Below are 24707 nucleotides of genomic sequence, written 5' to 3'. Positions count from 1 at the left end.
GACTTGTCCGACAATAACAACTGCTCAGTTAATGCAACCTGTAACAATTTTGTTGGTGGATACAACTGCACGTGTAAAAGTGGTTTCAACACAACTAATGGCGGAGTTGAGTTGCTTCAAATCAATGTCTAGGTAATGTAGCTTTTAAAAAAAACGGGATATGGTTATTTTTGTTGAAACTAATATTGTGTTTTTGTGATATGCTAACTTCTGTTTTAATAAGTCTAACAAAGAATGATGCGATGAAAACATTTTTTGTGTGTTCCATGCGGCCCTGATAAATTAGCATGAACTTTTTTTTAATTGTCTAAAACATTGCCAACAGTTGTCGTTGCATGAAAGTTGATCATTTGCAAATTGGAGGAATCGGTTAACAGCGAATTTCATCAGCATGATCTACTTAAAAGGCTGGAAACGTGTTGTAATCTTTGTGAGGCAAACTGTCAGTCTAGATGCCTTAAAAGCAAGTTTGAAATCAGCATAATATAGCAAGATTTAGTTGAAAACGATGGCCTGTGCCAACAAACCATACAAAAAGTATGACTTCATGAATAATATGAATTAAAGGAGATGGAACACATGTTTTGTTTGTTCTATGCTATTTGCAAATTGGAAAGCAAACAATTAAAAGAACGAAAAACGTTTTTTTGTTTTAATCTTTTTTAAAATTGTCAAATTTGAATAAAAATTTGTGCAATCTAATATCTTTTTTGGTTGTAGACATTAACGAATGTGAATTGTGGTAGCCAAAAACAACTGCTCTGCTAATGCCATATGTAATAATTTGGTTGGTGGATACAACTGCACAGGAAAAGTGGGTTCAATACAAGTAACGGAGGAATAGAATCTCTTTCCGATCAGTGTCTGGGTAATATAAGCGATTATTTTTCTAAGTTCTTTTTGGTTGTCAGTTTTGTTTTTGAACGCTATTGCATTTTTATGATATGATAGCTTCTGTTTCAATATGTTACTTTGCAACTTAATAAGTTTTTTTTTTTTTATGCTTATAGATATTAATGAATGTGTTTTGTCAAACGAAAACAACTGCTCAGTTAATGCAATATGTAACAATGTGGTTGGTGGGTACAACTGCACATGTAAAAGCTGGTTCAATACGAGTAACGGTGGAATAGAGTTGCTCACAGACCAATGCCTCGGTAATAAAATATGTACGCAGTAAACACATTTATTTGAGTTCAATGAAACCAACGAAAAAATACTAAAAAAGTACAAAAGTTTTGTACAAACATTCATATAAATAAAACAGTTTGAATAGTAAAAGACAAAAAAGAAAAGATATCTGTCTCAAATCAGTGGTCAACAATTAACAAATGCATCAAATAATTATCTTAGTTTTTCAACTGAGCAGAAATTTTGATGCTTTTATATATGAGCATCTTTTTTTTCATAACAGTATTGTCGATTAAAAATGCCCTTTTTTTTCTTCATGTTTTAATGTTTTTCACTATGTCGTATAGTTTTTCATTACTTACAGAGCGTTTGTTACTGAGCGAATATATGAGCACATTGTCACAGTAACCTATAATTTGAGTTTTTCGTTAATGCTGATATGCTTTGTTGAATGCTTTATAATTTGTTAGACGTCGAATGAATGTTTATTTAGGTTACTAGCTATTTTAGCATTAGGTATAAAAATGTATGACCAGTTAATTGTTTGTATAGTTTCATTTAAATATTGCATAAAATAGAGCCCGTATTAAATGCAATATCTACACATCATTTTCACTCGATGATTCTTCATTATTGAAAATATCATTGTTGAAAGTTGTGTTTTTCAAACTGGTTTGTTTTATTGAATTTTGTTGTTTGTTTTCTCTAGAAATGATGTTATTTCTTACTAAATACATTTTTTCTTGTTTGTAACGATTTGTAGACGTCAATGAATGTGACTTGTCCGACAATAACAACTGCTCAAGTTAATGCAACCTGTAACAATTTTGTTGGTGGATACAACTGCACGTGTAAGTGGTTTGAACACAACTAATGGCGGAGTTGAGTTGCTCTCAAATCAATGAATAGGTAAAGTATATTTTAAAAAAAACGCGATAAGGATATTTAAAGATAAACTAAAATAGTGTTTTAGTGATATGCTAACTTATGTTATAATAAGTCTAACAAAGAATGATGCGATGAAAACATTTTTTGTGTGTTCCATGTGGCCTAATAATCAGCATGAACTTTTTCTTCAATTGTCTCAAAAGATTGCCAACAGTTGTCGTTGCATGAAAGTTGATCATTTGCAAATTGGAGGAATCGGTTAACAGCGAATTTCATCAGCATGATCTACTTAAAAGGCTGGAAACGTGTCGTAATCTTTGTGAGGCAAACTGTCAATCTTATGCCTTAAAAGCAAGTTTGAAATCAGCATAATATAGCAAGATTTAGTTGAAAACGATGGCCTGTGCCAACAAACCATACAAAAAGTATGACTTCATGAATAATATGAATTAAAGAGTATGCAACACATGTTTTGTTTGTTTTATGCTATTTGCAAATTGGAAAGCAAACAATTAAAAGAACGAAAAACGTTTTTTTGTTTTAATCTTTTTTAAAGATTGTTAAATTTGAATAAAAATTTGTGCAATCTAATATCTTTTTTGGTTGTAGACATTAACGAATGTGAATTGTGGGAGCGAAAACAACTGCTCTGCTAATGCCATATGTAATAATTTGGTTGGTGGATACAACTGCACATGTAAAAGTGGGTTCAATACAAGTAACGGAGGAATAGAATCTCTTTCCGATCAGTGTCTGGGTAATATAAGCGATTATTTTTCTAAGTTCTTTTTGGTTGTCAGTTTTGTTTTTGAACGCTATTGCATTTTTATGATATGATAGCTTCTGTTTTAATATGTTACTTTGCAACTAATAAGTTTTTTTTATGCTTATAGTATATGACTAATGTGTTTTGTTAAACGAAAACAACTGCTCAGTTAATGCAATATGTAACAATGTGGTTGGTGGGTACAACTGCACATGTAAAAGTGGTTTCAATACGAGTAACGGTGGAATCGAGTTGCTCACAGACCAATGCCTCGGTAGTAAAAATATGTACGCAGTAAACACATTTATTTGAGTTCAATGAAACCAACGAAAAAATACTAAAAAAGTACAAAAGTTTTGTACAAACATTCATATAAATAAAACAGTTTGAATAGTAAAAGACAAAAAAGAAAAGATATCTTGTTGCAATAAATTCAGTGTGAACAATTAACAAATGCATCAAATAATTATCTTAGTTTTTCAACTGAGCAGAAATTTTGATGCTTTTATATATGAGCATCTTTTTTTTCATAACAGTATTGTCGATTAAAAATGACCTTTTTTTTCTTCATGTTTTAATGTTTTTCACTCACTGTCGTATAGTTTTTCATTACTTACAGAGCGTTTGTTACTGAGTGATATTATACATTGTCACAAGACCATATAATTTGAGTTTTTCGTTAATGCTGATATGCTTTGTTGAATGCTTTATAATTTGTTAGACGTCGAATGAATGTTTATTTAGGTTACTAGCTATTTTAGCATTAGGTATAAAAATGTATGACCAGTTAATTGTTTGTATAGTTTCATTTAAAATATTGCATAAATAAAGAGCCCGTATTAAATGCAATATCTACACATCATTTTCACTCGATGAATTTTCATCATTCGAAAATATCATTGTTGAAATTCCCTGTTTTCAAAACTGGTTTGTTTTATTGAATTTTGTTGTTTGTTTTCTCTAGAAATGATGTTATTTCTTACTAAATACATTTTTTCTTGTTCTGTTATTGAAGATGTCTAATGAATGTGACTTGTCCAGAACAACTGCTCAGTTAATGCAACCTGTAACAATTTTGTTGGTGGATACAACTGCACGTGTAAAAGTGGTTTCAGACAACCAACTGTCAAGTTGAGTTGCTCTCAAATCAATGTCTAGGTAATGTAGCTTTTAAAAAAAACGGGATATGGTTATTTTTGTTGAAACTAATATTGTGTTTTTGTGATATGCTAACTTCTGTTTTAATAAGTCTAACAAAGAATGATGCGATGAAAACATTTTTTGTGTGTTCCATGCGGCCTAATAATCAGCATGAACTTTTTTTTCAATTGTCTCAAAACATTGCCAACAATTGTCGTTGCATGAAAGTTGATCATTTGCAAATTGGAGGAATCGGTTAACAGCGAATTTCATCAGCATGATCTACTTAAAAGGCTGGAAACGTGTTCTTAATCTTTGTGAGGCAAACTGTCAATCTTATGCCTTAAAAGCAAGTTTGAAATCAGCATAATATAGCAAGATTTAGTTGAAAACGATGGCCTGTGCCAACAAACCATACAAAAAGTATGACTTCATGAATAATATGAATTAAAGGAGATGGTAACACATGTTTTGTTTGTTCTATGCTATTTGCAAATTGGAAAGCAAACAATTAAAAGAACGAAAAACGTTTTTTTGTTTTAATCTTTTTAAGATTGTTAAATTTGAATAAAAATTCTGGCAATTCTAATATCTTTTTTGGTTGTAGACATTAACGAATGTGAATTGTGGAGCGAAAACAACTGCTCTGCTAATGCCATATGTAATAATTTGGTTGGTGGATACTACTGCACATGTAAAAGTGGGTTCAATACAAGTAACGGAGGAATAGAATCTCTTTCCAATCAGTGTCTGGGTAATATAAGCGATTATTTTTCTAAGTTCTTTTTGGTTGTCAGTTTTGTTTTTGAACGCTATTGCATTTTTATGATATGATAGCTTCTGTTTCAATATGTTCAACTTTGTAACTAATAAGTTTTTTTTTATGCTTATAGATATTAATGAATGTGTTTTGTCAAACGAAAACAACTGCTCAGTTAATGCAATATGTAACAATGGGTGGCGGTGGTAATAATCACATGTAAAAGTGGTTTCAATACGAGTAACGGTGGAATCGAGTTGCTGACAGACCAATGCCTCGGTAATAAAATATGTACGCAGTAAACACATTTATTTGAGTTCAATGAAACCAACGAAAAAAATACTAAAAAAGTACAAAAGTTTTGACAAACATTCATATAAATAAAACAGTTTGAATAGTAAAAGACAAAAAAGAAAAGATATCTTGTTGCAATAAATTCAGTGTGAACAATTAACAAATGCATCAAATAATTATCTTAGTTTTTCAACTGAGCAGAAATTTTGATGCTTTTATATATGAGCATCTTTTTTTTCATAACAGTATTGTCGACGTTACCTTTTTTTTCTTCATGTTTTAATGGTTTTCACTATGTCGTATAGTTTCTATTATTATAGCGTTTGTTACTGAGCGAGATATGAGCACATTGTCACAAGACCATATAATTTGAGTTTTTCGTTAATGCTGATATGCTTTGTTGAATGCTTTATAATTTGTTAGACGTCGAAATGAATGTTTATTTAGGTTACTAGCTATTTTAGCATTAGGTATAAAAATGTATGACCAGTTAATTGTTTGTATAGTTTCATTTCAAATATTGCATAAATAAAGAGCCCGTATTAAATGCAATATCTACACATCATTTTCACTCGATGAATTTTCATCATTCGAAAATATCATTGTTGAAAGTTGTGTTTTTCAAACTGGTTTGTTTTATTGAATTTTGTTGTTTGTTTTCTCTAGAAATGATGTTATTTCTTACTAAATACATTTTTTCTTGTTTGTAACGATTTGTAGACGTCAATGAATGTGACTTGTCCGACAATAACAACTGTCAGTTAATGCAACCTGTAACAATTTTGTTGGTGGATACAACTGCACGTGTAAAAGTGGTTTCAACACAACTAATGGCGGAGTTGAGTTGCTCTCAAATCAATGTCGTAGGTAATGTAGCTTTTAAAAAAACGGGATATGGTTATTTTTGTTGAAACTAATATTGTGTTTTTGTGATATGCTAACTTCTGTTTTTAATAAGTCTAACAAAGAATGATGCGATGAAAACATTTTTTGGTGTGTTCCATGCGGCCTAATAACTAGCATGAACTTTTTTTTTCAATTGTCTCAAAACATTGCCAACAATTGTCGTTGCATGAAGTTGTATCATTTGCAAATTGGAGGAATCGGTTAATAGTCAATTTTATCAGCATGATCTACTTAAAAGGCTGGAAACGTGTTGTAATCTTTGTGAGGCAAACTGTCAATCTTATGCCTTAATAAGTTTGAAATCAGCATAATATAGCAAGATTTAGTTGAAAACGATGGCCTGTGCCAACAAACCATACAAAAGTATGACTTCATGAATAATATGAATTAAAGGAGATGGAACAAGATGTTTGTTTGTTCTATGCTATTTGCAAATTGGAAAGCAAACAATTAAAAGAACGAAAAAACGTTTTTTTGTTTTAATCTTTTTTAAAAAAGATTGTTAAATTTGAATAAAAATTTGTGCAATCTAATATCTTTTTTGGTTGTAGACATTAACGAATGTGAATTGTGGAGCGAAAACAACTGCTCTGCTAATGCCATATGTAATAATTTGGTTGGTGGATACAACTGCACATGTAAAAGTGGGTCGATAACAAGTAACGGAGGAATAGAATCTCTTTCCGATCAGTGTCTGGGTAATATAAGCGATTATTTTTCTAAGTTCTTTTTGGTTGTCAGTTTTGTTTTTTAACGCTATTGCATTTTTATGATATGATAGCTTCTGTTTCAATATGTTACTTTGCAACTAATAAGTTTTTTTTATGCTTATAGATATTAATGCTTAATGTGTTTTGTCAAAAAATGAAAACAACTGCTCAGTTAATGCAATATGTAACAATGTGGTTGGTGGGGCACACTCTGGCACATGTAAAAGTGGTTTCAATACGAGTAACGGTGGAATCGAGTTGCTCATAAAACCATGCCTCGGTAATAAAATATGTACGCAGTAAACACATTTATTTGAGTTCAATGAAACCAACGAAAAAATACTAAAAAAGTACAAAAGTTTTGTACAAACATTCATATAATAAAACAGTTTGAATAGTAAAAGACAAAAAAGAAAAGATATCTTGTTGCAATAAATTCAGTGTGAAAGATTATACAAATGCATCAAATAATTATCTTAGTTTTTCAACTCAGCAGAAATTTTGATGCTTTTATATATGAGCATCTTTTTTTTCATAACAGTATTGTCGATTAAAAATCGCCTTTTTTTTCTTCATGTTTTATGTTTTTCATGATGTCGTATAGTTTTTCATTACTTACAGAACGGTTTACCAGCCGAGATATGAGCACATTGTCACAAGACCATATAATTTGAGTTTTTCGTTAATGCTGATATGCTTTGTTGAATGCTTTATAATTTGTTAGACGTCGAATGAATGTTTATTTAGGTTACTAGCTATTTTAGCATTAGGTATAAAAATGTATGACCAGTTAATTGTTTGTATAGTTTCATTTAAATATTGCATAAATAAAGAGCCCGTATTAAATGCAATATCTACACATCATTTTCACTCGATGAATTTTCATCATTCGAAAATATCATTGTTGAAAGTTGTGTTTTTCAAACTGGTTTGTTTTATTCAATTTGTTGTTTGTTTTCTCTAGAAATGATGTTATTTCTTACTAAATACATTTTTTCTTGTTTGTAACGATTTGTAGACGTCAATGAATGTGACTTGTCCGACAATAACAACTGCTCAGTTAATGCAACCTGTAACAATTTTGTTGGTGGATACAACTGCACGTGTAAAAGTGGTTTCAACACGAATGGCGGAGTTGAGTTGCTCTCAAATCAATGTCTAGGCAATGTAGCTTTTAAAAAAAACGGGATATGGTTATTTTGTTGAAACTAATATTGTGTTTTTGTGATATGCTAACTTCTGTTTTAATAAGTCTAACAAAGAATGATGCGATGAAAACATTTTTTGTGTGTTCCATGCGGCCTAATAATCAGCATGAACTTTTTTCTTCAATTGTCTCAAAACATTGCCAACAGTTGTCGTTCATGAGCAAGTTTATTATTTGCAAATTGGAGGAATCGGTTAACAGCGAATTTCATCAGCATGATCTACTTAAAAGGCTGGAAACGTGTTGTAATCTTTGTGAGGCAAACTGTCAATCTTATGCCTTAAAAGCAAGTTTGAAATCAGCATAATATAGCAAGATTTAGTTGAAAACGATGGCCTGTGCCAACAAACCATACAAAAAGTATGACTTCATGAATAATATGAATTAAAGGAGATGGAACACATGTTTTGTTTGTTCTATGCTATTTGCAAATTGGAAAGCAAACAATTAAAAGAACGAAAAAACGTTTTTTTGTTTTAATTTTTTAAAAATTTAAATTTGAATAAAAATTTGTGCAATCTAATATCTTTTTTGTTGTAGACATTAACGAATGTGAATTGTGGAGCGAAAACAACTGCTCTGCTAATGCCATATGTAATAATTTGGTTGGTGGATACAACTGCACATGTAAAAGTGGGTTCGATAACAAGTAACGGAGGAATAGAATCTCTTAATTAGTGTCTGGGTAATATAAGCGATTATTTTTCTAAGTTCTTTTTGGTTGTCAGTTTTGTTTTTGAACGCTATTGCATTTTTATGATATGATAGCTTCTGTTTCAATATGTTACTTTGCAACTAATAAGTTTTTTTTTATGCTTATAGATATTAATGAATGTGTTTTTGTCAAACGAAAACAACTGCTCAGTTAATGCAATATGTAGCAATGTGGTTGGTACAACTGCACATGTAAAAGTGGTTTCAATACGAGTAACTGTGGAATCGAGTTGGCCCACAGACCAATGCCTCGGTAATAAAATATGTACGCAGTAAACACATTTATTTGAGTTCAATGAAACCAACGAAAAAAATACTAAAAAAGTACAAAAGTTTTGTACAAACATTCATATAAATAAAACAGTTTGAATAGTAAAAGACAAAAAAGAAAAGATATCTTGTTGCAATAAATTCAGTGTGAACAATTAACAAATGCATCAAATAATTATTTAGTTTTTCAACTGAGCATAATTTTGATGCTTTTATATATACATCTTTTTTTTCATAACAGTATTGTCGATTAAAAATCACCTTTTTTTTCTTCATGTTTTAATGTTTTTCACTATGTCGAAGAAGCTCTTCTATTACTTACAGAGCGTTTGTTACTGAGCGAGATATTAGCACATTGTCACAAGACCATATAATTTGAGTTTTTCGTTAATGCCTATATGCTTTGTTGAATGCTTTATAATTTGTTAGACGTCGAATGAATGTTTATTTAGGTTACTAGCTATTTTAGCATTAGGTATAAAAATGTATGACCAGTTAATTGTTTGTATAGTTTCATTTGAAATATTGCATAAATAAAGAGCCCGTATTAAATGCAATATCTACACATCATTTTCACTCGATGAATTTTCATCATTCGAAAATATCATTGTTGAAAGTTGTGTTTTTCAAAACCTGTTTTATTTAATTTTGTTGTTTGTTTCTCAGAAATGATGTTATTTCTTACTAAATACATTTTTTCTGTTGTTGTTCTGTACACGTTAATGAATGTGACTTGTCCGACAATAACAACTGCTCAGTTAATGCAACCTGTAACAATTTTGTTGGTGGATACAACTGCACGTGTAAAAGTGGTTTCAACACAACTAATGGCGGAGTTGAGTTGCTCTCAAATCAATGTCTAGGTAATGTAGCTTTTAAAAAAAACGGGATATGGTTATTTTTGTTGAAACTAATATTGTGTTTTTGTGATATGCTAACTTCTGTTTTAATAAGTCTAACAAAGAATCATGCGATGAAAACATTTTTTGTGTGTTCCATGCGGCCAATAATCAGCATGAACTTTTTTTTAGAATTGTCTCTAAAACATTGCCAACAATTGTCGTTGCATGAAAGTTGATCATTTGCAAATTGGATGTTTGTGTGCAGTTTGTATCATCAGCATGATCTACTTAAAAGGCTGGAAACGTGTTGTAATCTTTGTGAGGGCAAACTGTCAATCTTAGGGCTTAAGGTCGGAATCATACATAGTAGATATTCAGTCAAAAACGATGGCCTGTGCCACATAAGTCACACACACACACACACACACACACAAAAAGTATGACTTCATGAATAATATGAATTAAAGGAGATGGAACACATGTTTTGTTTGTCTAATGCTATTTGCAAATTGGAAAGCAAACAATTAAAAGAACGAAAAAACGTTTTTTTGTTTTAATCTTTTTTAAGATTATTCAGCTGTTTGAATAAAAATTTGTGCAATCTAATATCTTTTTTGGTTGTAGACATTAACGAGTGAATTGTGGGAGCTAAAACAACTGCTCTGCTAATGCCATATGTAATAATTTGGTTGGTGGATAGACAACTGCACTTGTAAAAGAGGGTTCAACTCAAGTAACGGAGGAATAGAATCTCTTTCCAGTGTCTGGGTAATATAAGCGATTATTTTTCTAAGTTCTTTTTGGTTGTCAGTTTTGTTTTTGAACGCTATTGCATTTTTATGATATGATAGCTTCTGTTTCAATATGTTACTTTGCAACTAATAAGTTTTTTTTTATGCTTATAGATATTAAATGGAATGTGTTTTGTCAAACGAAACAACTGCTCAGTTAATGCAATATGTAACAATGTGGTTGGTGGGTACAACTGCACATGTAAAAGTGGTTTCAATACGAGTAACTGTGGAATCGAGTTGCTCACAGACCAATGCCTCGGTAATAAAATATGTACGCAGTAAACACATTTATTTGAGTTCAATGAAACCAACGAAAAAATACTAAAAAAGTACAAGAGTTTTGACACAAACATTCATATAAATAAAACAGTTTGAATAATAACAAAAGACAAAAAAGAAAAGATATCTTGTTGCAATAAATTCAGTGTGAACAATTAACAAATGCATCAAATAATTATCTTAGTTTTTCAATCTTAGCAAATTTTGATGCTTTTATATATGAGCATCTTTTTTTTCATAACAATATTGTCGATTAAAAATGACCTTTTTTTTTCTTCATGTTTTAATGTTTTTCACTATGTTGTTTTCATTACTTACAGAGCGTTTGTTACTGAGCGAGATATCATTCATTGACCATAGAATTGTCTTCGGCGATGCTGATATGCTTTGTTGAATGCTTTATAGTTTGTTAGACGTCGAATGAATGTTTATTTAGGTTACTAGCTATTTTAGCATTAGGTATAAAAATGTATGACCAGTTAATTGTTTGTAGGAGTTTTCATTTAAATATTGCATAAATAAAGAGCCCGTATTAAATGCAATACTTACACATCATTTTCACTCGATGAATTTCATTATTTAAAATATCATTGTCTGAAGTTGTGTTTTTCAAACTGGTTTGTTTTATTGAATTTTGTTGTTTGTTTCTCTTAATAAATGATGTTATTTCTTACTAAATACATTTTTTCTTGTTTGTAACGATTTGTAGACGTCAATGAATGTGACTTGTCCGACAATAACAACTGCTCAGTTAATGCAACCTGTAACAATTTTGTTGGTGGATACAACTGCACGGTGTAAAAGTGGTTTCAACACAACTAATGGCGGAGTTGAGTTGCTCTCAAATCAATGTCTAGGTAATGTAGCTTTTAAAAATGGATATGGTTATTTTTGTTGAAACTAATATTGTGTTTTTGTGATATGCCTAGCTCCTTCTGTTTTAAAGTCTAACAAAGAATGATGCGATGAAAACATTTTTTGTGTGTTCCATGCGGCCAATAATCAGCATGAACTTTTTTTTTCAAATTGTCTCAAAACATTGCGAACAATTGTCGTTGCATGAAAGTTGATCATTTGCAAATTGGAGGAATCGGTTAAAATACCTTGAATTTCATCAGCATGATCTACTTAAAAGGCTGGAAACGTGTTGTAATCTTTGTGAGGCAAACTGTCAATCTTATGCCTTAAAAGCAAGTTTGAAATCAGCATAATATAGCAAGATTTAGTTGAAAACGATGGCCTGCGCCAACAGAAAACCATACAAAAAGTATGACTTCATGAATAATATGAATTAAAGGAGATGGAACACATGTTTTGTTTGTTCTATGACGGCAAATTGGAAAGCAAACAATTAAAAGAACGAAAAAACGTTTTTTTGTTTTAATCTTTTTTAAGATTGTTAAATTTGAATAAAAATTTGTGCAATCTAATATCTTTTTTGTTGTAGACATTAACGAATGTGAATTGTGGAGCGAAACAACTGCTCTGCTAATGCCATATGTAATAATTTGGTTGGTGGATACAACTGCACTTGTAAAAGAGGGTTCAACTCAAGTAACGGAGGAATAGAATCTCTTTCCGATCAGTGTCTGGGTAATATAAGCGATTATTTTTCTAAGTTCTTTTTGGTCTTAGTTTTGTTTTTGAACGCTATTGCATTTTTACTAATATGATAACTTTTCTTGTTTCAATATGTTACTTTGCAACTAATAAGTTTTTTTTATGCTTATAGATATTGATGAATGTGTTTGTCAAACGAAAACAACTGCTCAGTTAATGCAAGATGTAACAATGTGGTTGGTGGGTACAACTGCACATGTAAAAGTGGTTTCAATACGAGTAACGGTGGAATAGAGTTGCTCACAGACCAATGCCTCTGGAAGAAAACATGTGTACGCAGTAAACACATTTATTTGAGTTCAATGAAACCAACGAAAAAATACTAAAAAAGTACAAAAGTTTTGTACAAACATTCATATAAATAAAACAGTTTGAATAGTAAAAGACAAAAAAGAAAAGATATCTTGTTGCAATAAATTCAGTGTGAACAATTAACAAATGCATCAAATAATTATCTTAGTTTTTCAACTGAGCATAAATTTTGATGCTTTTATATATGAGCATCTTTTTTTTCATAACAGTATTGTCGATTAAAAAATGACCTTTTTTTTCTTCATGTTTTAATGTTTTTCACTATGTCGTATAGTTTTTCATTACTTACAGAGCGTTTGTTACTGAGCGAGATATGAGTACATTGTCACAAGACCATATAATTTGAAGTCTTTCGTTAATGCTGATATGCTTTGTTGAATGCTTTATAATTTGTTAGACGTCGAATGAATGTTTATTTAGGTTACTAGCTATTTTAGCATTAGGTATAAAAATGTATGACCAGTTAATTGTTTGTATAGTTTTATTTAAATATTGCATAAATAAAGAGCCCGTATTAAATGCAATATCTACACATCATTTTCACTCGATGAATTTTCATCATTCGAAAATATCATTGTTGAAAGTTGTGTTTTTCAAACTGGTTTGTTTTTATTTATTTTTGTTGTTTGTTTCTAGAAACTATATGTTTTCTTACTAAATACATTTTTGTCCTAAGAATTGTTTGCAGCATTAATGTACTGTGACTGTTCATATATAACAACTGCTCAGTTAATGCAACCTGTAACAATTTTGTTGGTGCATATAAACATGACTGTAAGTGGTTTCAACACAACTAGATGGCGGAGTTGAATTTGCTCCAAATCATATGTTCTAGGAGTGAGCTTTTAAAAAAAACGGGATATGGTTATTTTTGTTGAAACTAATATTGTGTTTTTGTGATATGCTAACTTCTGTTTTAATAAATGAATAAATAAATGATGAATTAAAAAACATTTTTGTGTGTTCAATGCCCTGCCTAATAATTAGCACGAGCTTTTTTTTCAATTGTTCTAAAACATTGCCAACAATTGTCATGAACGCTTTATTGGAAATTGGAGGAATCGGTTAACAGCGAATTTCATCAGCATGATCTACTTAAAAAGGCTGGAAACGTGTTGTAATCTTTGTGAGGCAAACTGTCAATCTGTGCCCTCCGGCGCAAGTTTGAAATCAGCATAATATAGCAAGATTTAGTTGCAAACGATGGCCTATAAATGATAAAAGACTACTTCATGAATAATATGAATTAAAGGAGATGGAACACATGTTTTGTTTGTTCTATGCTATTTGCAAATTGGAAAGCAAACAATTAAAAGAACGAAAAAACGTTTTTTTGTTTTAATCTTTTTTTAAGATTGTTAAATTTGAATAAAAATTTGTGCAATCTAATATCTTTTTTGGTTGAGACATTAACGAGTGTGAATTGTGGAGCGAAGACCGCTCTGCTAATGCCATATGTAATAATTTGGTTGGTGGATACAACTGCACTTGTAAAAGAGGGTTCAACTCAAGTAACGGAGGAATAGAATCTCTTTCCGATCAGTGTCTGGGTAATATAGGCGATAATTTTTATAAGTTCTTTTGGGGTTGTTAGTTTTGTTTTTGAACGCTATTGCATTTTTATGATATGATAGCTTCTGTTTCAATATGTTACTTTGCAACTAATAAGTTTTTTTTTATGCTTATAGATATTAATGGAATGTGTTTTTGTTGTAACGAAAACAACTGCTCAGTTAATGCAATATGTAACAATGTGGTTGGTGGGTACAACTGCACATGTAAAAGTGGTTTCAATACGAGTAACGGTGGAATAGAGTTGCTGACAGACCAATGCCTCGGTAATAAAATATGTACGCAGTAAACACATTTATTTGAGTTCAATGAAACCAACGAAAAAATACTAAAAAAGTACAAAAGTTTTTGTACAAACATTCATATAAATAAAACAGTTTGAATAGTAAAGAGAAAAAAAAGATATCTTGTTGCAATAAATTCAGTGTGAACAATTAACAAATGCATCAAATAATTATCTTAGTTTTTCAACTGAGCAGAAATTTTGATGCTTTTATATATGAGCATCTTTTTTTCATAACAGTATTGTCGATTAAAAATGCCCTTTTTTTTTGTTAATTTTTTAATTTTTTTAAATATGTCGTATAGTTTTTCATTACTTACAGAGCGTTTGTTACTGAGCGAGATATGAGCACATTGTCACAAGACCATATAATTTGAGTTTTTCGTTAATGCTGATATGCTTTGTTGAATGCTTTATAATTTGTTAGACGTCGAATGAATGTTTATTTAGGTTACTAGCTATTTTAGCATTAGGTATAAAAATGTATGACCAGTTAATTGTTTGTATAGTTTCATTTAAATATTGCATAAATAAAGAGCCCGTATTAAATGCAATATCTACACATCATTTTCACTCGATGAATTTTCATCATTCGAAAATATCATTGTTGAAAATCTGTTTCTGAACTGGTTTGTTTTATTGAATTTTGTTGTTTGTTTTCTCAGAAAATGATGTTATTTCTTACTAAATACATTTTTTCTTGTTTGTTTATTGTAGACATCAATGAATGTGACTTGTCCGACAATAACAACTGCTCAGTTAATGCAACCTGTAACAATTTTGTTGGTGGATACAACTGCACGTGTAAAAGTGGTTTCAACACAACTAATGGCGGAGTTGAGTTGCTCTCAAATCAATGTCTAGGTAATGTAGCTTTTAAAAAAAACGGGATATGGTTATTTTTGTTGAAACTAATATTGTGTTTTTGTGATATGCTAACTTCTGTTTTAATAAGTCTAACAAAGAATGATGCGATGAAAACATTTTTTGTGTGTTCCATGCGGCCTAATAATCAGCATGAACTTTTTTTTCAATTGTCTCAAAACATTGCCAACAGTTGTCGTCTGCATGAAAGTTGATCATTTGCAAATTGGAGGAATCGGTTAACAGCGAATTTCATCAGCATGATCTGATGAAAAGGCTGGAAACGTGTTGTAATCTTTGTGAGGCAAACTGTCAATCTTATGCCTTAAAAGCAAGTTTGAAATCAGCATAATATAGCAAGATTTAGTTGAAAACGATGGCCTGTGCCAACAAACCATACAAAAAGTATGACTTCATGAATAATATGAATTAAAGGAGATGGAACACATGTTTTGTTTGTTCTATGCTATTTGCAAATTGGAAAGCAAACAATTAAAAGAACGAAAAACGTTTTTTTGTTTTAATCTTTTTTAAGATTGTTAAATTTGAATAAAAATTTGTGCAATCTAATATCTTTTTTGGTTGTAGACATTAACGAATGTGAATTGTGGAGCGAAAACAACTGCTCTGCTAATGCCATATGTAATAATTTGGTTGGTGGATACAACTGCACATGTAAAAGTGGGTTCAATACAAGTAACGGAGGAATAGAATCTCTTTTCGATCAGTGTCTGGGTAATATAAGCGATTATTTTTCTAAGTTCTTTTTGGTTGTCAGTTTTGTTTTTGAACGCTATTGCATTTTTATGATATTGATAGCTTCTGTTTCAATATGTTACTTTGCAACTAATAAGTTTTTTTTTATGCTTATAGATATTAATGAATGTGTTTTGTCAAACGAAAACAACTGCTCAGTTAATGCAATATGTAACAATGTGGTTGGTGGGTACAACTGCACATGTAAAAGTGGTTCAAATACGAGTAACGGTGGAATCGAGTTGCTCACAGACCAATGCCTCGGTAATAAAATATGTACGCAGTAAACACATTTATTTGAGTTCAATGAAACCAACGAAAAAAATACTAAAAAAGTACAAAAGTTTTGTACAAACATTCATATAAATAAAACAGTTTGAATAGTAAAAGACAAAAAAGAAAAGATATCTTGTTGCAATAAATTCAGTGTGAACAATTAACAAATGCATCAAATAATTATCTTAGTTTTTCAACTGAGCAGAAATTTTGATGCTTTTATATATGAGCATCTTTTTTTTCATAACAGTATTGTCGATTAAAAATGACCTTTTTTTTCTTCATGTTTTAATGTTTTTCACTTAGGACTTTTTTATAGTTTTTCATTACTTACAGAGCGTTTGTTACTGAGCGAGATATGAGCACATTGTCACAAGACCATATAATTTGAGTTTTTCGTTAATGCTGATATGCTTTGTTGAATGCTTTATAATTTGTTAGACGTCGAATGAATGTTTATTTAGGTTACTAGCTATTTTAGCATTAGGTATAAAAATGTATGACCAGTTAATTGTTTGTATAGTTTCATTTAAATATTGCATAAATAAAGAGCCCGTATTAAATGCAATATCTACACATCATTTTACGATGAATTTTCATCATTCGAAAATATCATTGTTGAAAGTTGTGTTTTTCAAACTGGTTTGTTTTATTGAATTTTGTTGTTTGTTTTCTCTAGAAATGATGTTATTTCTTACTAAATACATTTTTTCTTGTTTGTAACGATTTGTAGACGTCAATGAATGTGACTTGTCCGACAATAACAACTGCTCAGTTAATGCAACCTGTAACAATTTTGTTGGTGGATACAACTGCACGTGTAAAAGTGGTTTCAACACAACTAATGGCGGAGTTGAGTTGCTCTCAAATCAATGTCTAGGTAATGTAGCTTTTAAAAAAAACGGGATATGGTTATTTTTGTTGAAACTAATATTGTGTTTTTGTGATATGCTAACTTCTGTTTTAATAACTTGTAACAAAGAATGATGCGATGAAAACATTTTTTGTGTGTTCCATGCGGCCTAATATTCGGCATGAACTTTTTTTTCAATTGTCTCAAAACATTGCCAACATTGTTCGTTGCATGAAAGTTGATCATTTGCAGTTTAGGAATTTGTTAGATCGTATCATTCCAGCATGATCTACTTAAAGGCTGGAAACGTGTTGTAATCTTTGTGAGGCAAAATGTCAATCTTATGCCTTAAAAGCAAGTTTGAAATCAGCATAATATAGCAAGATTTAGTTGAAAACGATGGCCTGTGCCAACAAACCATACAAAAGTATGACTTCATGAATAATATGAATTAAAGGAGATGGAACACATGTTTTGTTTGTTCTATGCTATTTGCAAATTGGAAAGCAAACAATTAAAAGAACGAAAAAACGTTTTTTTGTTTTAATCTTTTTAAGATTGTTAAATTTGAATAAAAATTTGTGCAATCTATATTTTTTGGTTGTAGACATTAACGAATGTGAATTGTGGAGCGAAAACAACTGCTCTGCTAATGCCATATGTAATAATTTGGTTGGTGGATACAACTGCACTTGTAAAAGAGGGTTCAACTCAAGTAACGGAGGAATAGAATCTCTTTCCGATCAGTGTCTGGGTAATATAAGCGATGATTTTTATAAGTTCTTTTTCGTTGTCAGTTTTGTTTTTGAACGCTATTGCATTTTTATGATATGATAGCTTCTGTTTCAATATGTTACTTTGCAACTAATAAGTTTTTTTTTATGCTTATAGATATTAATGAATGTGTTGTCAAACGAAACAACTGCTCAGTTAATGCAATATGTAACAATGTGGTTGGTGGGTACAACTGCACATGTAAAAGTGGTTTCAATACGAGTAACGGTGGAATCGAGTTGCTCACAGACCAATGCCTCGGTAATAAAATATGTACGCAGTAAACACATTTATTTGAGTTCCAATGAAAAAACTGAAAAAAATACTAAAAAAGTACAAAAGTTTTGTACAAACATTCATATAAATAAAACAGTTTGAATATTAAAAGACAAAAAAGAAAAGATATCAAGTTGAAATAAATTCAGTGTGAACAAAAAACAAATGAATAAAATAATTATCTTAGTTTTTCAACTGAGCAGAAATTTTGATGCTTTTATATATGTGCATCTTATTTTTAATAACAGTATTTTCGATTAAAAATGACCTTTTTTTTCTTCATGTTTTAATTTTTTTCAATATGTCGTATTTTTTTTCATTAATTACAGAGCGTTTTTTACTTTGCGAGATATGAGCACATTTTCACAAGTACTTATAATTTTAGTTTTTAGTTAATGCTGATATGCTTTGTTGAATTCTTTATAATTTGTTAGACGTCTAATGAATGTTTATTTAGGTTACTAGCTATTTTAGCATTAGGTATAAAAATGTATGACCAGTTAATTGTTTGTAGTAGTTTCATTTAAATATTGCATAAATAAAGAGCCCGTATTAATGAAATATCTACACATCATTTTCACTCGATGAATTTTCATCATTCGAAAATATCATTGTTGAAAGTTGTGTTTTACAAACTGGTTTGTTTTATTGAATTTTGTTGGTTGTTTTCTCTAGAAATGATGTTATTTCTTACTAAATACATTTTTTCTTGTTTGTAACGATTTGTAGACGTCAATGAATGTGGACTTGTCCAAGATAAGAACTGCTCAGTTAATGCAACCTGTAACAATTTTGTTGGTGGATACAACTGCACGTGTAAAAGTGGTTTCAACACAACTAATGGCGGAGTTGAGTTGCTCTCAAATCAATGTCTAGGTAATGTAGCTTTTAAAAAAAAACGGGATATGGTTATTTTTGTTGAAACTAATATTGTGTTTTTGTGATATGCTAACTTCTGTTTTAATAAGTCTAACAAAGAATGATGCGATGAAAACATTTTTTGTGTGTTCCATGCGGCCTAATATTTCTTGGATTAACTTTTTTTTCAATTGTCTCAAAAACATTGCCAACAGTTGTCGTTGCATGAAAGTTGATCATTTGCAAATTGGAGGAATCGGTTAACAGCGAATTTCATCAGCATGATCTACTTAAAAGGCTGGAAACGTGTTGAAATTTTGTGAGGCAAACTGTCAATCTTATGCCTTAAAAGCAAGTTTGAAATCAGCATAATATAGCAAGATTTAGTTGAAAACGATGGCCTGTGCCAACAAACCATACAAAAAGTATGACTTCATGAATAATATGAATTAAAGGAGATGGAACACATGTTTTGTTTGTTCTATGCTATTTGCAAATTGGAAAGCAAACTATTAAAAGAACGAAAAAACGTTTTTTTGTTTTAATCTTTTTTAAGATTGTTAAATTTGAATAAGAATTTGTGCAATCTAATATCTTTTTTGGTTGTAGACATTAACGAATGTGAATTGTGGAGCGAAAACAACTGCTCTGCTAATGCCATATGTAATAATTTGGTTGGTGGATACAACTGCACATGTAAAAGTGGGTTCAATACAAGTAACGGAGGAATAGAATCTCTTTCCGATCAGTGTCTGGGTAATATAAGCGATTATTTTTCTAAGTTCTTTTTGGTTGTCAGTTTTGTTTTTAAACTGATTGCATTTTTATGATATGATAGCTTCTGTTTCAATATGTTACTTTGCAACTAATAAGTTTTTTTTTATGCTTATAGATATTAATGAATGTGTTTTTGTCAAACGAAAACAACTGCTCAGTTAATGCAATATGTAACAATGTGGTTGTGGTAATATCACATGTAAAAATGGTTTCAATACGAGTAACGGTGGAATAGAGTTGTCACAGACCAATGCCTCTGTAATAAAATATTTACGCAGTAAACACATTTATTTGATTTTAATGAAACCAACGAAAGAATATCAAAAAAATACAAAAGTTTTGTACAAACATTCATATAAATAAAACAGTTTGAATAGTAAAAGACAAAAAAGAAAAGATATCTTGTTGCAATAAATTCAGTGTGAACAATTAACAAATGCATCAAATAATTATCTTAGTTTTTCAACTGAGCAGAAATTTTGATGCTTTTATATATGAGCATCTTTTTTATAACAGTATTGTCGATTAAAAATGACCTTTTTTTTCTTCATGTTTTCATGTTTTTCACTATGGTTCCTATAGTTTTTCATTACTTACAGAGCGTTTGTTACTGAGCGAGATATGAGCACATTGTCACAAGACCATATAATTTGAGTTTTTCGTTAATGCTGATATGCTTTGTTGAATGCTTTATAATTTGTTAGACGTCGAATGAATGTTTATTTAGGTTACTAGCTATTTTAGCATTAGGTATAAAAATGTATGACCAGTTAATTGTTTGTATAGTTTCATTTAAATATTGCATAAATAAAGAGCCCGTATTAAATGCAATATCTACACATCATTTTCACTCGATGAAATTCCATCATTCGAAAACATCATTGTTGAAAGTTGTGTTTTTCAAACTGGTTTGTTTTATTGAATTTTGTTGTTTGTTTTCTCTAGAAATGATGTTATTTCTTAATCAATAGATTTTCTTGTTTGTAACGATTTGTAGACGTCAATGAATGTGACTTGTCCGACAGAACAACTGCTCAGTTAATGCAACCTGTAACAATTTTGTTGGTGGATACAACTGCACGTGTAAAAGTGGTTTCAACACAACTAATGGCGGAGTTGAGTTGCTCTCAAATCAATGTCTAGGTATTGTAGCTTTTAAAAAAAACGGGATATGGTTATTTTTGTTGGAAATGAATATTGGAGTTTTCGTGATATGCTAATCTTCTGTTTTTAATAAGTCTAGCAAAGAATGATGCGATGAAAACATTTTTTGTGTGTTCCATGCGGCCTAATAATCAGCATGAACTTTTTTTTCAATTGTCTCAAAACATTGCCAACAATTGTCGTTGCATGAAAGTTGATCATTTGCAAATTGGAGGAATCGGTTAACAGCGAATTTCATCAGCATGATCTACTTAAAAGGCTGGAAACGTGTTGTAATCTTTGTGAGGCAAACTGTCAATCTTATGCCTTAAAAGCAAGTTTGAAATCAGCATAATATAGCAAGATTTAGTTGAAAACGATGGCCTGTGCCAACAAACCATACAAAAAGTATGACTTCATGAATAATATGAATTAAAGGAGATGGAACACATGTTTTGTTTGTTCTATGCTATTTGCAAATTGGAAAGCAAACAATTAAAAGAACGAAAAAACGTTTTTTTGTTTTAATCTTTTTTAAGATTGTTAAATTTGAATAAAAATTTGTGCAATCTAATATCTTTTTTGGTTGTAGACATTAACGAATGTGAATTGTGGAGCGAAAACAACTGCTCTGCTAATGCCATATGTAATAATTTGGTTGGTGGATACAACTGCACATGTAAAAGTGGGTTCAATACAAGTAACGGAGGAATAGAATCTCTTTCCGATCAGTGTCTGGGTAATATAAGCGATTATTTTTCTAAGTTCTTTTTGGTTGTCAGTTTTGTTTTTGAACGCTATTGCATTTTTATGATATGATAGCTTCTGTTTCAATATGTTACTTTGCAACTAATAAGTTTTTTTTTATGCTTATAGATATTAATGAATGTGTTTTGTCAAACGAAAACAACTGCTCAGTTAATGCAATATGTAACAATGTGGTTGGTGGGTACAACTGCACATGTAAAAGTGGTTTCAATACGAGTAACGGTGGAATCGAGTTGCTCACAGACCAATGCCTCGGTAATAAAATATGTACGCAGTAAACACATTTATTTGAGTTCAATGAAACCAACGAAAAAAATACTAAAAAAGTACAAAAGTTTTGTACAAACATTCATATAAATAAAACAGTTTGAATAGTAAAAGACAAAAAAGAAAAGATATCTTGTTGCAATAAATTCAGTGTGAACAATTAACAAATGCATCAAATAATTATCTTAGTTTTTCAACTGAGCAGAAATTTTGATGCTTTTATATATGAGCATCTTTTTTTTCATAACAGTATTGTCGATTAAAAATGACCTTTTTTTTCTTCATGTTTTAATGTTTTTCACTATGTCGTATAGTTTTTCATTACTTACAGAGCGTTTGTTACTGAGCGAGATATGAGCACATTGTCACAAGACCATATAATTTGAGTTTTTCGTTAATGCTGATATGCTTTGTTGAATGCTTTATAATTTGTTAGACGTCGAATGAATGTTTATTTAGGTTACTAGCTATTTTAGCATTAGGTATAAAAATGTATGACCAGTTAATTGTTTGTATAGTTTCATTTAAATATTGCATAAATAAAGAGCCCGTATTAAATGCAATATCTACACATCATTTTCACTCGATGAATTTTCATCATTCGAAAATATCATTGTTGAAAGTTGTGTTTTTCAAACTGGTTTGTTTTATTGAATTTTGTTGTTTGTTTTCTCTAGAAATGATGTTATTTCTTACTAAATACATTTTTTCTTGTTTGTAACGATTTGTAGACGTCAATGAATGTGACTTGTCCGACAATAACAACTGCTCAGTTAATGCAACCTGTAACAATTTTGTTGGTGGATACAACTGCACGTGTAAAAGTGGTTTCAACACAACTAATGGCGGAGTTGAGTTGCTCTCAAATCAATGTCTAGGTAATGTAGCTTTTAAAAAAAACGGGATATGGTTATTTTTGTTGAAACTAATATTGTGTTTTTGTGATATGCTAACTTCTGTTTTAATAAGTCTAACAAAGAATGATGCGATGAAAACATTTTTTGTGTGTTCCATGCGGCCTAATAATCAGCATGAACTTTTTTTTCAATTGTCTCAAAACATTGCCAACAGTTGTCGTTGCATGAAAGTTGATCATTTGCAAATTGGAGGAATCGGTTAACAGCGAATTTCATCAGCATGATCTACTTAAAAGGCTGGAAACGTGTTGTAATCTTTGTGAGGCAAACTGTCAATCTTATGCCTTAAAAGCAAGTTTGAAATCAGCATAATATAGCAAGATTTAGTTGAAAACGATGGCCTGTGCCAACAAACCATACAAAAAGTATGACTTCATGAATAATATGAATTAAAGGAGATGGAACACATGTTTTGTTTGTTCTATGCTATTTGCAAATTGGAAAGCAAACAATTAAAAGAACGAAAAAACGTTTTTTTGTTTTAATCTTTTTTAAGATTGTTAAATTTGAATAAAAATTTGTGCAATCTAATATCTTTTTTGGTTGTAGACATTAACGAATGTGAATTGTGGAGCGAAAACAACTGCTCTGCTAATGCCATATGTAATAATTTGGTTGGTGGATACAACTGCACATGTAAAAGTGGGTTCAATACAAGTAACGGAGGAATAGAATCTCTTTCCGATCAGTGTCTGGGTAATATAAGCGATTATTTTTCTAAGTTCTTTTTGGTTGTCAGTTTTGTTTTTGAACGCTATTGCATTTTTATGATATGATAGCTTCTGTTTCAATATGTTACTTTGCAACTAATAAGTTTTTTTTTATGCTTATAGATATTAATGAATGTGTTTTGTCAAACGAAAACAACTGCTCAGTTAATGCAATATGTAACAATGTGGTTGGTGGGTACAACTGCACATGTAAAAGTGGTTTCAATACGAGTAACGGTGGAATCGAGTTGCTCACAGACCAATGCCTCGGTAATAAAATATGTACGCAGTAAACACATTTATTTGAGTTCAATGAAACCAACGAAAAAAATACTAAAAAAGTACAAAAGTTTTGTACAAACATTCATATAAATAAAACAGTTTGAATAGTAAAAGACAAAAAAGAAAAGATATCTTGTTGCAATAAATTCAGTGTGAACAATTAACAAATGCATCAAATAATTATCTTAGTTTTTCAACTGAGCAGAAATTTTGATGCTTTTATATATGAGCATCTTTTTTTTCATAACAGTATTGTCGATTAAAAATGACCTTTTTTTTCTTCATGTTTTAATGTTTTTCACTATGTCGTATAGTTTTTCATTACTTACAGAGCGTTTGTTACTGAGCGAGATATGAGCACATTGTCACAAGACCATATAATTTGAGTTTTTCGTTAATGCTGATATGCTTTGTTGAATGCTTTATAATTTGTTAGACGTCGAATGAATGTTTATTTAGGTTACTAGCTATTTTAGCATTAGGTATAAAAATGTATGACCAGTTAATTGTTTGTATAGTTTCATTTAAATATTGCATAAATAAAGAGCCCGTATTAAATGCAATATCTACACATCATTTTCACTCGATGAATTTTCATCATTCGAAAATATCATTGTTGAAAGTTGTGTTTTTCAAACTGGTTTGTTTTATTGAATTTTGTTGTTTGTTTTCTCTAGAAATGATGTTATTTCTTACTA

At 30.5% G+C, this 24707-nt stretch overlaps 1 protein-coding gene across 1 annotated transcript in view; it reads left to right on the top strand.

Moving 5' to 3' along the window:
- The window catches only part of LOC105845966 (fibrillin-2), a 72355-nt gene that overhangs the window by 26249 nt on the left and 21399 nt on the right, over positions 1–24707 (top strand). The window contains exons 34-61 of the mRNA XM_065786674.1: positions 2629–2776; positions 4533–4679; positions 4819–4872; positions 6437–6621; positions 6720–6779; positions 7614–7709; positions 8343–8435; positions 8625–8769; positions 9453–9598; positions 10534–10599; positions 11411–11558; positions 12149–12244; positions 12434–12505; positions 14040–14183; positions 14322–14471; positions 15206–15352; positions 15941–16087; positions 16226–16372; positions 17118–17264; positions 17845–17991; positions 18129–18272; positions 19017–19163; positions 19755–19901; positions 21658–21804; positions 21942–22088; positions 22832–22978; positions 23567–23713; positions 23851–23997. Coding sequence (XP_065642746.1) covers positions 2629–2776; positions 4533–4679; positions 4819–4872; positions 6437–6621; positions 6720–6779; positions 7614–7709; positions 8343–8435; positions 8625–8769; positions 9453–9598; positions 10534–10599; positions 11411–11558; positions 12149–12244; positions 12434–12505; positions 14040–14183; positions 14322–14471; positions 15206–15352; positions 15941–16087; positions 16226–16372; positions 17118–17264; positions 17845–17991; positions 18129–18272; positions 19017–19163; positions 19755–19901; positions 21658–21804; positions 21942–22088; positions 22832–22978; positions 23567–23713; positions 23851–23997 — 3658 coding nt within the window. The remainder of the gene's footprint in view (positions 1–2628; positions 2777–4532; positions 4680–4818; positions 4873–6436; positions 6622–6719; positions 6780–7613; positions 7710–8342; positions 8436–8624; positions 8770–9452; positions 9599–10533; positions 10600–11410; positions 11559–12148; positions 12245–12433; positions 12506–14039; positions 14184–14321; positions 14472–15205; positions 15353–15940; positions 16088–16225; positions 16373–17117; positions 17265–17844; positions 17992–18128; positions 18273–19016; positions 19164–19754; positions 19902–21657; positions 21805–21941; positions 22089–22831; positions 22979–23566; positions 23714–23850; positions 23998–24707) is intronic.

This window comes from Hydra vulgaris, chromosome 01 (genome assembly GCF_038396675.1).
Source record: "Hydra vulgaris chromosome 01, alternate assembly HydraT2T_AEP".
Taxonomy (NCBI): domain Eukaryota; kingdom Metazoa; phylum Cnidaria; class Hydrozoa; order Anthoathecata; family Hydridae; genus Hydra; species Hydra vulgaris.
The sequence above is the reverse complement of the archived record's forward strand: the minus strand, read 5'-3'. Positions and strand labels throughout refer to the sequence as shown.